The sequence below is a fragment of the Prorops nasuta genome, unplaced genomic scaffold (genome assembly GCF_024137725.1).
Source record: "Prorops nasuta isolate Cenicafe-Biocafe unplaced genomic scaffold, Cenicafe_Pnas_1.2 PNAS00060, whole genome shotgun sequence".
NCBI classification, from domain to species: domain Eukaryota; kingdom Metazoa; phylum Arthropoda; class Insecta; order Hymenoptera; family Bethylidae; genus Prorops; species Prorops nasuta.
This window is the reverse complement of record NW_027116857.1, coordinates 506050-521934: the sequence shown is the minus strand read 5'-3', so window position 1 is coordinate 521934 and position 15885 is coordinate 506050. Positions and strand designations below refer to the sequence as shown.

General features: G+C 37.4%; 4 protein-coding genes and 1 long non-coding RNA gene across 11 annotated transcripts in view; 2 read left to right on the top strand and 3 right to left on the bottom strand.

Annotated features, from left to right (window-relative positions):
• LOC136784542 (protein I'm not dead yet-like) overlaps window positions 1–3081 on the top strand; it is a 3376-nt gene extending 295 nt beyond the window's left edge. The window contains exons 3-12 of the mRNA XM_066745249.1: window positions 97–328; window positions 843–991; window positions 1093–1148; window positions 1245–1551; window positions 1653–1795; window positions 1873–1967; window positions 2052–2335; window positions 2405–2684; window positions 2774–2835; window positions 2983–3081. Coding sequence (XP_066601346.1) covers window positions 97–328; window positions 843–991; window positions 1093–1148; window positions 1245–1551; window positions 1653–1795; window positions 1873–1967; window positions 2052–2335; window positions 2405–2684; window positions 2774–2835; window positions 2983–3081 — 1707 coding nt within the window. The remainder of the gene's footprint in view (window positions 1–96; window positions 329–842; window positions 992–1092; window positions 1149–1244; window positions 1552–1652; window positions 1796–1872; window positions 1968–2051; window positions 2336–2404; window positions 2685–2773; window positions 2836–2982) is intronic.
• The window catches only part of LOC136784529 (gustatory receptor for sugar taste 43a-like), a 17013-nt gene extending 8671 nt beyond the window's left edge, over window positions 1–8342 (top strand). Inside the window, exons 1-8 of one of the 4 annotated variants that reach the window (XM_066745226.1) lie at window positions 3628–3690; window positions 5461–5650; window positions 5721–5937; window positions 6072–6405; window positions 6506–6613; window positions 6702–6976; window positions 7598–7756; window positions 8066–8342. In XM_066745226.1, the coding sequence (XP_066601323.1) occupies window positions 5499–5650; window positions 5721–5937; window positions 6072–6405; window positions 6506–6613; window positions 6702–6976; window positions 7598–7756; window positions 8066–8239 (1419 nt within the window). In that variant the 5' untranslated portion in view covers window positions 3628–3690; window positions 5461–5498 and the 3' untranslated portion in view covers window positions 8240–8342. Of the gene's footprint in view, window positions 1–3627; window positions 3691–4283; window positions 4838–5460; window positions 5651–5720; window positions 5938–6071; window positions 6406–6505; window positions 6614–6701; window positions 6977–7597; window positions 7757–8065 lie in introns of those variants that run through there. The other 3 variants (XM_066745223.1, XM_066745225.1, XM_066745227.1) reach the window with 3 other exon arrangements.
• Window positions 2719–4130, bottom strand: Pa1 (PTIP associated 1). 4 transcript variants are annotated; one of them, XM_066745231.1, is made up of 3 exons: window positions 3757–4130; window positions 3509–3660; window positions 2719–3426 (listed from the first exon to the last, which is right to left on the bottom strand). In XM_066745231.1, the coding sequence occupies exons 1-3, from the start codon at window positions 3823–3825 to the stop codon at window positions 3192–3194; spliced, it is 456 nt and encodes a 151-aa protein (XP_066601328.1). In that variant the 5' UTR covers window positions 3826–4130; the 3' UTR covers window positions 2719–3191. The 4 variants fall into 4 exon arrangements, with proteins under 4 accessions (XP_066601328.1, XP_066601329.1, XP_066601326.1 ...); XM_066745232.1 differs by having other exon boundaries at window positions 2719–3423; XM_066745229.1 differs by having other exon boundaries at window positions 2720–3426; window positions 3503–3660; window positions 3757–4129.
• LOC136784532 (uncharacterized) lies at window positions 5804–6403 on the bottom strand. The gene is made up of 3 exons (XR_010824424.1): window positions 6309–6403; window positions 5979–6184; window positions 5804–5914 (listed from the first exon to the last, which is right to left on the bottom strand). It is a non-coding gene; the product is annotated as an uncharacterized lncRNA (long non-coding RNA).
• LOC136784528 (myotubularin-related protein 3) lies at window positions 8287–15885 on the bottom strand. The gene is made up of 14 exons (XM_066745222.1): window positions 15375–15885; window positions 14535–14849; window positions 14125–14311; window positions 13872–14050; window positions 13584–13785; window positions 13296–13486; window positions 13012–13207; window positions 12426–12776; window positions 12058–12308; window positions 11756–11986; window positions 11387–11669; window positions 11055–11156; window positions 10521–10705; window positions 8287–10444 (listed from the first exon to the last, which is right to left on the bottom strand). Exons 1-14 carry the CDS (start codon window positions 15428–15430, stop codon window positions 10138–10140), a joined length of 3036 nt encoding a protein of 1011 aa, XP_066601319.1. The 5' UTR covers window positions 15431–15885; the 3' UTR covers window positions 8287–10137.

The window sequence follows — 15885 nt, the reverse complement described above, 5'->3', positions numbered from 1 at the left end:
GATACTGAGAGAGAGAGAGAGTGAATAATGAAGTGTCGACAGTCATAAAGTTTGGGTTATAAGAGAAGCGATCAATCAGCGATTATTCTTTGACAGGAGTATAGATGCGGTTTTATAATATCGACAATGGCTGGTTATTGGGTGACGGAGTGTTTCCCTTTAGCCGTAACATCCCTCATCCCGGTAGTACTGTTCCCCGCCATGGGAATAATGAGCACCGCAGACACTTGCATTTGCTACATGAACGATACTATTATGGTTTTCCTTGGTGGTCTAACCCTCGCTCTTGCGATAGAACATAGCAATCTTCACCTCAGAATCGCCTTAGGTGATTATAGCTATTACTCCAAACCATATCAACCCTTTACAGCAATCAAATCAAACAAGTAACTCGTATCTCTTCTTTCTTCCTTAATTCTATTCTTTTTTTATGCTCTGTTCCCTTCTCCATTTCAATAAAATTTCTTCCTCGATAAAACCGACTTTCTATTCTACTTTCATTTTTGCAGTGATAAAAAGGAACAGATTTTGGTTGATTTACACTATGAATCCATTCTAGGTACACTAGTAGTTAGCACTTGCTGTAGGTAATGCAATAAACAATGAGGAATAATAAAGTGTTCGTAGTATAATTATCGCTTAAATACTGGTCTGTTAATTGGTTTTAGATGTAAACGTATTTTATCGAAGCAAGAACAAACTGATAGTGGATTTATAGAGTGAATCAAACTTTGTATATTTTTTTTGCATTTTTTTTCTATTCTTAAACAATAATTTTATCCTCGATCGAGCCAATTCTTGATTGAATTTTGTCCATATTGAATCGATTGGTTTCCCACCAGGAGTCATGAAAACTGTTGGATGTAGCCATTCGAAATTATTGGGTGGGCTTTGCTTCGTCACTACAGTTGCTTCCATGTGGATATCCAATACTGGAGCAACTGCTATGATGGTCCCCATAATCTTCGCAGTTTTATCGGAACTGGAGCAAGTACAAATCCATTTAATTTTTAACCCAGACACTTTACTCCTGACAGTTTCTTAAATTTCGATCCGTTTGTGATGGAATATTTTTCTCATTGAATTTGCCAGGCAGGTTTGGGAAGAGTTTTTCTCCCCGAAGATCCTTCCAATCCAGGCGCAGAACCGTAAGTATATATATATATATATATATATATATATACACGTTGAGAAAAGTTAACACAGTAGAGTAGCTGAAAATTAATCGATTGCAATATTTAAAGGAAACCGACCAAGATAACTCGAGCATATTTACTATCCACTGCTTATTGCGCGACTTTTGGTGGTACCGGAACTATCGTTGGTACCGGTACAAACTTAACCTTCAAAGGGATCTACGAAAATTTCTTTCCCGAAGCCAAAGAAATCACCTTCGGTGCTTGGATACTGGCCTTTTCCCCACAGATGATCGTCAACTCGTTTCTCACTTGGGTTTATCTCAGAGTAGCGTTTTTTGGCCTCTTTAGACCCAAGAGCAGGGACGCCAGGAATGCCTCCATAGGTGTTGAAGGAGAAGAAATCACGAATCAAGTAAAATTCAGATTGAAATTAACAGCACTTCAAAAAATGATACTTCCACCTCCCTAGTAAATCTAAGAAAAGAAAGAAACGTTTAATGGCACTTGTGTTAGGTGATTCAGCAGAGGTTTACAGAATTGGGTCCAATGTCTTTTCACGAAAAAGGCGTAGCTGTGCTCTTCATACTCTGTGTGTTGCTGTGGCTTCTCAGGCAGCCTGGCTACATGCCTGGATGGGCACAGGCACTTACCAGTATGTGAGTACTTAATTGTTACAAATGTGCATTGGAGAACACTCATCTGATTACAATTGATCCTTAACTCCTAAATGTAGAAGCATCAAAGATTCAGCACCCGTCATGTTAGTGGCTATTTTATTGTTCCTTATTCCAAAGGATCTCAAGTTCCTTGATAGTTTTCGTACTGACAGTGAGTTTCAATTAAGTTTCACTTAACTAAAAATAATTCAATTATAGGATAATACATAAAATGTGTTCTATTGTATTCATAAAGTTACGAGAAGGCCAGAGAGACACTCCGAGGGATTAATAACGTGGAAAGTGATAGAGAAAAAAATGCCCTGGAGCTTGATGTTTCTACTCGGTGCTGGATTTGCAATTGCAAAGGCCAGCAAAGTTTCTTGTCTGGCTAGAACACTGGGAACTGCACTTGCACCTTTAAAAGTTCTTCCTCCCTTTTCTGTTTTATTTATCGTTGCTGTAACGGTCAGCACCTTTTCAGAAATTACGTCCAACGTGGGTATCGCTAACATAGTATTGCCTGTTGTTGCTCAAATGGTAAGAGAATCAACAGCTCAAAACTATAAAATGAAAGTTGTTAATTCAATGTGAACATTTATTTGACAGTGTGTAGTGATGGAGCTGCATCCACTATACCTAATGCTACCGGCTACTCTAGCAGGCTCGTACGCTTTCAGATTGCCTGCTGGTACGCCGCCAAATGCAATTATAGCACTACAAGGGCATATTCCGACCAAATGGTTGATACAGGGTGGCATGGTACCTGCCATTTACAGTATAATTATGTTATTAATTTTTTTTCCAACATGGATCTCATATATATTGAATATCCACGAGTTTCCTGAATGGGCTAGACACGTTAATCGCACTGATCTGGATGAAAATTGTATTTGATTGACGTATTCTGCCACGTTACCGCAAATAAAAATAACAATAATAATCCGTTCATTATCACAATATATATTTTCATCATAGCTTATAATAATTCTTTATATCTCTTGGAATTTGTACATTTCTTAATGGATAAAGATATTATAGTCTACAAAAATCTAAATAGTTTTTTATAAAGAAATATTTCAGTACAAATACGATAAAACATGGTTTGATATATATCAGAGAATAATTCGTTAATGATTTAAGAGAGATGGTGAGTGGATTTTTATAATCTTCGTTCGTTTAAAAAGCCCTCACAGAGGGTATATAGCCTTGGTTCCGTAAATAGAATACAACAAATTCTTTTCAATACTTTTCACTGCATCACGAGACAAGTTACTTTCTTGTAATTTGGATCGTATATAATATCTGTACAATTACCCCAGTAAATTTTAAACTATCGTCAAAGCTTATACGTAGCTTTAGCTGTACAGTTTCAGAAAGAAAAAGAGAACATGTATCAAGTAGATTGTGGTTTCAATCCAGGTGAATTCGGCTCGTTTCTCTTGGGACTAGAATTTATTTCTTGCTGCTCCAGCCTTCGATGACGTAACATAGTAGACAAAACACCATTAAAACTAGCAGTTTTCTTCTTTGCACTCCCTTTTGGAGTACTCTCTCCCGCTCTTCTAACCGGTAATCTAGGTGATGACATCTCATCCATAAAATCAAAGTCTGATTTCTCTTCAGCCCTGCTGAAAAATTGAAAAATTAATAAATAAAATGATTACTTATCAAAAAAAAAATATACAGTAATACAAAGAAACAAACTTATACTCTTGCATGCTGTGATCTTGCTGATTATCAGAAGGTACTGGAGATGGACCTCTTCTCCCTGGACATTTCCACTCAAGATTTAAAAGTCCCTTATTTGCTTCCATACTATCAATAAGTAGCATTAAGTCTTCTGGTTTAATCGTCCATTCATTCTAAGCAAATAATTTCAAACAACGAAACAGGTGGGTTTAGAATCCAAGAATAAATTGAGTAAAGATTATAAGAAGCAATTGTAATTTGATAATTACCTTCCCGTCGATTTCATACTTTTCGTCGTCCGAACAATCGACGGACCAGTCTTCTTCGTTACGTTCCATTTTAATTTGAAACGTTCATAAAATAAGTAAAAAATTTAACAGACAACTTATAAATCTACATTGCAAAAACAAAACATTGAGGTTAACTCCCGGATTCACAAGAATTGCAGCTTCATGTCGTATTATTATGATTCACTCTTTATACATTTAAAACAAAGCACTCTATCGAAATTTAGAGAAACAATGATAACGATATGATTAAAGGAATCAATCTACATTGCACATAAAAACAAAGTGGTACCAACAGCGTTATTATTGGCCGTGGCCTCTTTTCAAGTTTTTTTTAGCACTTTATAGGTTATGTTGAGCAAACCACAACGCGAAGTATAGCTTACATTTCGGCGGCGTCAACGGGGGCGCTGAAGTTGGCGCTAAAACTTTAATTATAATTGCAGAACTTTAATCTCCTGCGAGTTACAAATTAAAAAATCATTCTAAGATATCCTTGAATATACCAAAATAATATGTCTATGCATGTTACATCGTATTAACTAAAATAATGTTCTTCTCTAACTACTAAAAATTGATTTCAGAGAATAGGATGGAAAAAAATTGTAGCGCAAACGCATCGCTCAAGTTCTGTTAAAATAAATAAACCGACGAGACAGCAGACTGCAGGAGGGTACAATTATGCGCGGCTATCGGCGAATTCTATCAAATTCTGATCGAAACTGTTTATTCAACGCCGATGTTTTTTTCTTGTAAAGCTTGACCACCGGATGCTCCGTTATTTTTAATAACTGTCAGTAATAATCGTAGTGCCTACCTGGACGCACGTGGGTGTAAAACTTTCTACTCTTCTTTTTATTTCTCTGCTATTTCAAAAATCTTAACATCAAGACTTCCGTTCGATGCTAACAATAATTCGCATTAAAATATATCAGTTACAATTTTATATTGTATCCGCATTATTTAATATTTATTTCATATCGAATCTATCTGATACTCCACTATACCAGTTTCTTGCATTATATCCACAAACAATACTCATCAAAGAAGATCAAAGAAAAAAGTATGTAGTTTATTGGTGTATATTTATAGCCTGTAGCATAAACGAGTGTAAAGAAAAAAAAGTTAGAGTATACATAGTAAAATATAATGGGGAGGGAAAACGAGTATTTTGACGATGACGAAGTGTGATAAACGCTGCATACTTAAACAGCTGAAACTTTAAAGGCTATTAGCTGTTATCGCGTTAAAAATCTCACGAGAGTAGAGACAGATCGTCGACAGGAGCTATCGAGGATTAACAACAACGATCTCTTATGCATATAAATCGTTGATAATTTCATAGAAAAATGTTCCCTACACAATTTTATCGTCAGTACTATGCGACGAATCGAGCAAGCTTCACGTTATACTTTTAAAAAATCTGTAATTTACCATAAGAGATATCCAAGCCCGTCGCTCCGTATTTTTATAAAAAAATATGTGTTGAATATATAGAAAAAATGAAGAGAATAAACAGGAAAGCCAGGCGCGTAAGATGGGCAGACCTTCAAACGAGCTCTTTTAATAGAAAAACTAATCGATCCAAGAAAACCAATTGTTCGGTTTAATTTAAAAGAAATGTTATTGTTACCAATGAAAAAATTATTGACTAAGCCGTTAAAAGTATTTCTCAATATCCATCAGTGAAAACCGAACAAACGAAGGAAGCCGAAGGGAAAAGGATGAACAAGAAACCGGTGAAAAGTGATTTGTTCCAAGCGTTATTTCCTATTTACTACCTGTGCAAGGCTTGGGGTCTACTTCCGGTTAAATTTACTGAGGAATCACCAGGAAGATACGTCGGTGAATTGCAAATTATCTTCGTCATTTACAAGTATGTAAATTATCCAAAAATTTGTGCAACACTCTTTCTGCTGGACTAACAACTGTTTCAACTGTTTTAGCCTCTTATTGGTGTTCTTCCTGTTGGGTGCTGAAGTTTGGGGTCTGTACCGTGATCTCAAAGACGGATGGGCTAGTAGCACCAGATTTAAAAATGCTACAGCCGTGATTGTTACTTGCAGCGACGTACTCAGTGTAATATCCTTGATGGGTATATCAATCCTTGGCTCACCATTCAGATGGAAGTACCTGCAACCTGTGGCAGATAAATTAGTCCAGGTACTGATTACTTTGAAAAATAAAAATGAGAAATACAATACCAAGCGCTTCGTCATATTTGACCAAGCCGAATTAACGAGGCTCTACTGTACCATTATTGATTGAAAAATGATTTTAAATATCGTCGATTGCAGGTCGATGAAAAGTTAGGCTTGGTTACTCCAAAACGAACTCGCAGGTTCTCCATCGTTCTTACAGCAGCCACTTTGATTTATCTTCTATTCATTTCGAGCCTAGATATTTATGTCTGGGACAGAACATCAAAAATCAATAAAAAGATGATTGATAAAGGTCCAATTAATTACTGTCCTCTATATTTGATGTATGTCGTGATTATAATTATGGAAATTCAATATGCTGTGTCTACGTACAATATTGGTCAAAGATTCCTAAGGCTCAATAAATCGTTAGAGAACATTCTTAGAACTGGCAGTATCACTGATTATTTCAGAAAGGATCTTGGATTAGGCGAGTTGATCTTCAGGATATTCTCCAAATGTTTACTTGAGAAATTTAAATCTTCCTTCTTCGAGCTCATTCCAGTTTCTTATTGTCTGTAAATCCACAGCTGGCGATCTGAGGGAAGGTCATCTGACGACTTACACGATTTCTGATCCAGGAACATTAAAGGCCATCAAGAAACTCAAGGTTTTTTCTTGGGACTCTGCTGAAAATGGTAAAGAAAATTAAACATTGTTTTATAGCTGATAAACGAGATGTACTATTTTATGTAAATTTTAAACCATCTGTTTTGTTATTCTTAGATAAAAAGAGCATGGCTGATAGTATTTCTGAATTGATCACGGTCCACGCTAATCTTTGCGACACGGTGACCTTCTCCAATCACGCGTTTGGCTTAGCTATGCTGGCCGCTACACTCACGTGTCTCCTGCACTTAATAATTACCCCTTACATCTTGATCACCGAGTTTCTTGATAAACGAGAAGGATTGTTCCTTTTGGCCCAGTCGACCTGGATCATTTTTCACACGATGAGACTCATCATTATTGTCCAGCCTACCTATAATACTGTCACTAAGGTAGAGTAAGCAATAATTAATAAGAATAAAAAATTAAAGAGATGACAAAGAAAAAATTACTGCGAAAAAAGTAGATTAATGTTGCAAATATAGGAGAAATTCAGAAGAGTGGGAAAACAACAAAATCAACCATGAAAAATATGTAGTATAAACAAAGGCATTTAAAACGATTAAAAAACGTCTGATAAAATTGATCGATGCTATCGTTCGATCTGTTTATTACATTTTTCATTCTGAGTTTCTCGATGTTTCTGAAGATTGGCATTTGAATAAGGATTTCATTAATGATAATCTATCAAAAACAATGTAGCTCGACCGTTTTTCTTAAAATTATCTTTCGTACAATAGAACCAAACAAAAAATGGGAAGACTTACTAATAAATTTACAAAGTGAAAGATTATCGAAAGAGGTGTGATTATAAAAAAAAGTGAGCTAAAGTAAAATGTCTTGATTTCAAGATAGAAAACTAATGAATGAAATTTGGGAGACAGTACACGACAATCATTAGCTCCGACTTTTTAATATATTGGATCGTTCCAAAGATTTGCAATTACAATTTTCACTGTACAATTCTTTTAAGGCTTGAATAATATTTACCTTTCGCTCAATGCACGTTTTAGGCAAAACGGACAGCGATTCTCGTCAGTCAATTGCTGTCTTCGAGTCCAGATGCGGAAGCTCAAAAACAGCTAGAGATTTTCTCGCTTCAATTGCTCCAGCGACCATTGGAGTTCTCCGCATGCGGACTTTTTTCTTTGGACAGACCTCTCGTGACCTCAGTAAACTTCTCTCTTTCACTATTTCCTTATTTATTCTTATTATTAATTACCATCCCTGAACTTTTTGGTTCTCTCTCCCATAAACCAAAACATTTATTTTCGGTGCCTAACTTGCAGGCAACGAAAACAGATTTAACACTCTGATTTCGCAGACACTTAACAATAATAAAATACTTGACAAGGAATACTTGATTTATAACAAAATAGACAAATGTAACCTTTCTGTGTGAAATTTTCTATTTTCTAGTTTAATAACTAATCTTGAGTGATTTCTTAATAAACGATAAAAGAATAACTGAATACTTTCAGATCGCAGGCGCTGTAACCACGTACCTGGTGATATTGATACAATTCCAAAAAGCGGATGATACGAAATGCGAGATAGACAAACTAGACAACATATTTAAAAATGCATCACAGATCCTGAAAAACGCATCGTCCCTCAACAACTTCACCATATTAAAGCTCAATGATCGTAATTAATAATCAATGATCAAATAAAGCCTCCTTTTTTTTCTTTTCTTTTTCTCTCTCTCTCTCTCTCTCTCACACACACACACACACACACACACACACACAAATACAATTATAATAATCGACTATATCCAATCTTCATTTCGACATTAATTATAATAAGAGCAATAATAGTAGTAATGAATAAACGGATGTAATTTTATGGAATATCTATAATCGGTCGTATCTCTCGCAATACCATCCCAATAAAATTAACATGATTTCCATTTACAAGACGCCTCACAATTCAACAATAACATTAATTTTTCACCTTTCCTTTAACATTCTACTAAAAATATTACATAGATTTTTCGTGCGGTGATACACTAAGTACGATAAATTCCAATGACAAAGATTTTTCGTGAAAGCTCCATGGGCCTATAATAAATATAAATACGCAATAAAAGAGACAATAAAGGATAATATTTTTGTTAATTCAAATGATGGGCGCATCCATTATCACTCAGGCCACGATCGAGTTCTTCAGAAGGCGATCATAAATCCAAAAATACTTCCCATGAATATCGTCGTATTACCGATTAAGTGTTAAAAGTATATGCACAGAAAATTTCTAGGTCTCCCAACACACTCTTACCACAATCTCTATATATTTCAATCGTACATAGATACAGACCTCCCCTATCTATCTTGCAAAACCGATAAGAGTATCGAGGGGCAAGTAAGGAAAGGGGGAGGGTGCCTTAAAAATCCATCACTAGATAAACGCGACGAGATACCCACGTGATCCCATTAAAGATTCCTGTTCTCGCACACGCCAATATACAAACCGAACCTCCAACGAGTCATCCACAAATTTTCTCCCAAGCCTCTTTCCTACTAACAAACCCTCGTACAATATTTAAAATTACAGTAGAGAAACTAAATGAGAAGCATTTAGCTACACAAATACAAAATTTCGTAGACCACTTGAGGAGTCATGAATAGATTAAACAGCTGTTGAATGGGTATTAATGACTACGTGTTCAAATCTGTAACAAATCGGCCTGGAGGAGAGATCGATGATTGGTAGTGGAGGGCTCGTTACGGTGATTAAAATCAGTCGACCTAATTGATGAGCAGCCCAGCTTAATTTACAACTAGACGTCAGTCACAGCCTATCCAATCGAAAACGCGTACCTCGACAGGATTCGATCCTTTCTTCCCACACGTATTTGTCATCCAGTCCAAACTCAGTGCCCTGTCCACCGATCCAGGCACATTTCGCGGAAAGATTTCCCCAAGCATCAAAGGTTATCCAGCTCTGATGCGAAGGTGGATCGGTGTTTAGGCAACGGTAAGAAGAAGGAACCCCGAAAACATCTCGCGAATACCTAAAGATGGAGGGAACTCGAAGAAGCCAAAAATTATCGAGTTACGCCTAAAAGGTATGTACAATTTCGTATACTGACTTTTTCATGCCGTCCTCTCACTCCACAATCACCAACTATACAACACTTGTTCGTACAAATGGTTACTCTAGCAATAAATATTGGATCGTTCACCGAACTACGCTCAAAGAAACGCGGTAGGGAAAAATCTCATTCCTGAATGAATCTCTCCCGGTAATTTGGATATCAAGACAGACATCAGGAACTTGGTACCTGTTTCCCATCATTACCACCTTCCCTCGCATATATATAAGGCATACCAGAATTGTTCCTCTCAGGAAATCGTGCGATCGGCGCTTGATTTTTCCCTATTTATCTAAGCACGCGACTCCTCTCGGTGCTTTTCTGCTCTAAATGCTTCCGCGCGTTACAAATTCTGTATAAATCCAAGACCTATCGCACAGGGCGGCAGATTCTAGACGTTCAAAGCCTTGAAAATCGGTTCTCCCATCCGTAAGAAAATCAGGACACGACTCGCGTTCAGTTCACCGTGCCTGCGGTAACGGACGGTTGCTGCTTCTGATGCGCTGCCTGCAGCAGAGTATCACAGCACGCCTCCTTCGTCATCGGAACGGACTTTGACGACTTTTGGCATGAAACTTCTGCTTTCTCCTCGTTTTGTTGATCGCCTTCTCCCTTTCCTTGTCTATTGCATTGACAGCCGTTCGTGTGATGGTGTAGCCTCGCAAAACAGTCGCTGCACACCCTCACCGGATTGTACAGTTGCTCGCTAGGCAATGGTGTAGAGTTCTCCGAGCAGTCGGCGCAAAATATCTTTCCGCAGCACCTAAATTTATATTCTCTGATTATAAACGTCCGTCAACTTTTTATTTTTCTTTAAATATCAATTTTTTTTCCATTACCTGCAATGATGTTTACGTCTTCCCAGCCAAAATTCAGTGTCGCATCCCATGCATCGATTAACCGCGTGATCAGGTACCCAAAGAGTTGGAGCTGGACCTAGATCGTCCACGGCTTCCCAGGACATATCAGAAGGCAACGATTCTCCATGATCTCCAGTACTCCCCACAGAGTCGGGAAGCGATCCCTGGATTCAATTTTTTGCATCAATCAATAAAAATTATTTTCAACGAACGATTTTTGAGGTGAAACATTTAAAATCCAGGGAGAAAGCTATACTTAGAGAATTACATATTTTTACTTCAAAATCAAATTCTCATTGATTTCATTTTTTCTGTACCTCGAAAATTCAATAAGAAACTTCTCTAAGAAAGATTCTGCCCCTTTGATATCTTGGATATAATTTGTCTGTTGTCTGCAAATTTCCACAAGTAACCTAATCATTGTGCGAATAATTTTAATTTTACTCCTTGAATGTGCGATGACTGGCTTAAATCCGTTATGTAACTGTGTATTGTCCAGAATAAAATACTCACGATGTCATCTATGCGATCCGCGTCCGCGTTATGGTTGCATACTTGTTTGATGAGTGCTAATCTGGTCGTGTGCAATTCCTTTCGCAATGCCTCCTCTTTTAACTACAAAAACATCGATTTTAAATATATAACTAAATTACGTAATGCCTCTGTACTCTCTAAGCCTACGGTACTATTTTTCAATTTAACGCGATAACTATAATGACGCGATAGATTCTGTAAGTTTATGCAGCGATTATAATGCATGATTTGATATTTTCCCATTAAAACTGACGTAAAGTTCTCGCTGATAAGCAGATTAGCGAAGAATTTATTTTCAAGAAATCTCGTACCTTGTGTTCTATGATAATCTGTTGAACTCGCAATTGGATATCAGAATGTATGACCGGAAGGCCATCAACGTCATCCAGCCTGTCTGGATTATCGAGTATTATGTCCTGATGAATCGGTGATGCTGGGCAAATGCTGCTGGGAGTACGTGAGATTATCGGGGCACTGGTATCACTCACATCGCTACCATCGGTATGATTACGATTGCAAGAACATGCCCCGCGTCCTGCTGCACCAGTTTCTATCCAAGGTGAAATGATATCTTGCGATACATTCGGTTGTACCCTGTGTGTGCGATCAATAATTATCTTTTAAAAATTGAACAAAACAACTGCTCCATTCAGATAATTTTCATATAATTTCCGACTTACGCTTCTTTTCCCTTGTTAAGAGCACTGAAATTATCGTTATTAGGAATAAGAGTATCTGTGGAACTGTCGACAGAAGGATTCGCCGGAGAATCGCTAGACGTTTGTACAGTGCCAAGCTGATGTGTTTTCGCACTGTTATCCAATGAATTCTCGTCTTCCTCTGCTTTATCATCGTCCACATTTTGACTCGTTTTCTCGCCCTCCGATTCTAGGCCCAAGGAATCGAATTTCCTGCAATTCGAACGATTAAATTGTAAAAGGAAGAAAAACAATTTTTAAATTGACAATTTGTGGTGAATTACTTTTCTATAGAAATGCTTGGATCACTGAGCCTTCGGTGGAGGTATGCCACATGATCGGGCGCATGAATGAGGTCACCGTACGAGCGTGTCTTTGTCATTTGACCTTGCGGCTCCTCGTTTTCTCCTCCTTCAATATCTATCATTGCCACTCTTTGTTTATCGTCTCTAATTTCGAGCGAGGACTCCATGGATCCTAAATATACCTCTGACCACAAAACAAGGTCGCGCACATTGCATTTCGGCCATAATACCTAAAAACAGTTTATCGTGTCATTGTACAAAAATTTTATCAGCGTTAAATTTTCTATTTAAAATCTTGAATTATTGAATTGGTACAAATTGTGGCGAAACTTATATTCTTTACTCACTTGATTCTTCAAAGGCGAATATAAGTGATTGACAAATGAGCTCGAATTCAAAAATCGCCAAACAGAGAAAGTTCGCTCGCGTATTCGTAATTGTAAGCGCTCCTGCCTCGTGTTACATAGGAACGTTCCGAATATCTGTGAATATGTGTGCTGAGCTAATTTTACAAGGTACGCCGGTGACATTTGAAAGCTACACTCGAACTGCCGGATTAATTGGTGCACACAGTCGAGCCATTGCAAAAATACTGGACATCGCTCGTTCGGATCTTCGCAGCCAACTGTCTGACCGCACCGGTCCGCGAACTTGTGTCCGAAGTCTAACCATTCTCTCTCACATAAAATTTGGAATCCCTGGAATCACAGAAAGAGATAGCTCGATTTAAGGATCAGTTTTAAAGAGTCATGCGGAAGAATATTAATGTTTGCTCGAAAAGAAAAAATATTCTCGATACGTCTTGTGTTACGCTTAAAAATACTCTTATCGCTAACGATAGCTTTACTTTTGTTATCTCACTGCATCTCATGACAATGAAAAGGAATATTCACAAACGTTAAAATGAATTATAGCACGTCAAAGTCGAATCACCTCCATTGTACGGTAATAAGGATCGAGTAGAATCTGGGCCAGTGCTACTATTTGCGGTGTTCGGTCCCAGCCATCACTGCAGTGAACTAAAACTGGCCTACCATCTCTCTCAATAGCCGAGGCTACCGTAACTGCTGCTCGCAACAATCCTGACATATGCTGAAGCCATCGTGTTCCTTCCAATAAGCTCAGCCAACTACAAAAACCATTGCAAAGCAATTAAAATCATTTTCTCTCAATTTTTTATTTTCTTTTTTCGCAAGTCGACATAAAGGAATAATTACGTTGGCTGATCAGCATCCGAGGCACAAAGCTGCCGCACTGCATGAAAGCTTTTTCGAATTGAATGTATATTTGGTAAATTCATGAATTGTATATCGCAGCTTGGATAATACTCAGGACATTCGCAGCCTCCGCCTCGCGCTCGATTAGCAACTGCCGTTGTATAGGATCTGGCATCAACAATTAACACTTTCTGTAAAAAATTAAAAAAAGTACAATTAATTTTTCAAGGCTGTAGATTAATTGATCGTAATCTTTTGAACGCTTTGAGAAAAATTATTTAGGCGTACTTTAGTTGTATCGGTCGTGATTGTAGGGTTGCAGACATTTGACGTGTTTGTAGATTCATCCACAATTGTTGATTCACCTCGATCATAGGAGCAAGCATCAGACAAAGCTTTGAGAAGATCTTCGTCCTGTGAACTTCTCCAACCCAGCCAGCCAACCTCAGGCTGACTACTCCTTGCAATTACTGCTCCATTATTGACATGCCTATTAAATATTTTGTTTCATTGAGTATTATTAACAACAATTAATATAATAATTATCAAATCAAGTTTTTGAATTATATATTTTACCTCCATACAACAGCAGGAATTCTCCTGGAACTCCTAAATTTAGCCACTGCCTCTAGAGTGTCATCTGAAATGCATGCAGGAACAAGCAGCTGTGGCGGATAGGATGGACACATTCGATAGTCCTTATTGATTTGGCTCACGCGCCAAGTACCATGCAGATTGAATTTTAATCTTTCAACCTGTATAAATGTAATATATTTATTTGAGTAAATGACATATTTTTTCTAATTTCATTGCAATGCACAATTTATACCTCAGAATTAAAAGTTGAAATGTAAGAACTAGTATCTTTGCCTAGTCTTGGATAGTCTTTACCCTCTTCAATGGACCATGCATAATATGCAAATGCAAATATATCTTCTATACTTTTTCTTGGATATGTCACTTTATGCACACGTTTGAACCATTCCAAACAATGCTCGTTTGTTGAAAATGCACAGCTATACAATAATGAAGCAATAATCACTAATATACCATACATAAACACATACATATATATATATCAATGTTTTAAATTTATCTAAGAAATTACGAAACAAGCTGATATAAATATAATATTAATGGAGACACATTTCTCTGTGACTAGCTTATCAATGAACTTTAAACGCTTTGTATACCAGCTTTGTATTTTAATGTAAGAATAAAATTTTATAAGTGTTATACCTCAATGAACGAGCATCCTTACACCCAATGTGCAAAAAAAAGATTTCTTTCACTTCTAATTGTTCGATAAGACCCAATGGTATGTTATAACAAGTCTGACTCAGTTGCAAGTAGAGTCTGTAATTGGAAAGTGCCAATACTCCATCCGAGGTACGTCCAAGAGCAACCACTGATTCTCCACTTAAAGGTGTAAATGGAATTGCCAAGGTAGAGTCTTCGCATTCAAAATGAGTATACTTTGGGAAAAGCTCGGAAGCCCGTAGATGACAGATTGATTGCAGGCTGGTTGGCTCTTCTGAACTCTCCATCTCCAACCTGGTATCCAAAGTTCAGTGGAATATATACAATAACACCATAAAAGGCAAAACTAGAGGAAACACTTTAATTTGCCAAAATAAATGTAAAGCAATTTAATACAGTCCAAGAGACAAATACAAAATCTTTCTCAAAGACCTGTACTAACCAATTTTCTTAATATAAAAGAGGAGCATTTCAATTGATAACGAGATCGGTAGACAAATAATAAAGCGTAAAATTGACAGTTGTTGATGGACGGGGAAGCCGGGAAATAAACGATTGATTTAAGTAGGAAGATAAGAATGTTTTTTTTTTCTGTCAGGCGTGGGTGCAATTATAATAGACGAGAAGGGTTACGGGGTCGTTCGAGGATAAAAATGCGGTTAAAGGTGAAAAAAGACTTGTTACAAGGATTGGGTCAATCTTGACAAGACCTGATAGGGATACATTTGCAGTCGCACGAAAAGAGATTTCTGCTTTGACACGTTGGCTTGGCGAGTTTGGAATGTCAAAATATTCTCGTCAGGCTCGAACGATACTCACTCTTCACTGCGAAGTTTCTCAGCGATGGACGAAGTTTCTTCTTCTTTACACCTCATACAAGATCCATAAACGATTCCCCTCGGGCTCAGCCTTTTCAGCTAGATCTAACGAAGACAGCTCACAAACATTGTCCTTATACAAAGAGTCGTCAACGTCTTGGAAAACGCAAAGTCTCGTAAAGAATGTCTATAGGACACTGGTGGAGGATAAACGTCTGCTGAAAATCTCACGCGCGGAACGCGATTAGTTCTCATTACGGCGGCTCCTGAAAATGGCCATCATCCAGCTGAAAACCCATCGACGAAACGCGAAAACTCTCTAAATATCGACAGTTGATTGAGAAAAAAGCCCGAAAAATTTAGATTCGCTCGCGATTTTCCCTAAAAGAAGCTCTGCGTTACTGATACTACTGATACTAACGTGAAAGGTCTCTGACAGATATTTATGTGTATACATATATGTATACAAATGTATGTGTACACGTAATGGCGAGTTCTCATGTACCTTGCCA

Bases quoted from the DNA above. Each gene is read 5' to 3' on its own strand.
- Pa1 (XM_066745229.1), bottom strand. From the start codon at position 3,825: ATGGAACGTAACGAAGAAGACTGGTCCGTCGATTGTTCGGACGACGAA. The intron at 3,661-3,756 runs GTAATTATCAAA...TTATTTGCTTAG, and splicing joins AGTATGAAATCGACGGGAAG to AATGAATGGACGATTAAACC. The intron at 3,427-3,502 runs GTTTGTTTCTTT...TCAATTTTTCAG, and splicing joins CACAGCATGCAAGAGTATAA to CAGGGCTGAAGAGAAATCAG.
- LOC136784528 (XM_066745222.1), bottom strand. From the start codon at position 15,430: ATGAGGTGTAAAGAAGAAGAAACTTCGTCCATCGCTGAGAAACTTCGC. The intron at 14,051-14,124 runs GTATAAATTGTG...ACATTTATACAG, and splicing joins TTTCAACTTTTAATTCTGAG to GTTGAAAGATTAAAATTCAA. The intron at 11,987-12,057 runs GTAATTCACCAC...TTCGAATTGCAG, and splicing joins CCAAGCATTTCTATAGAAAA to GAAATTCGATTCCTTGGGCC.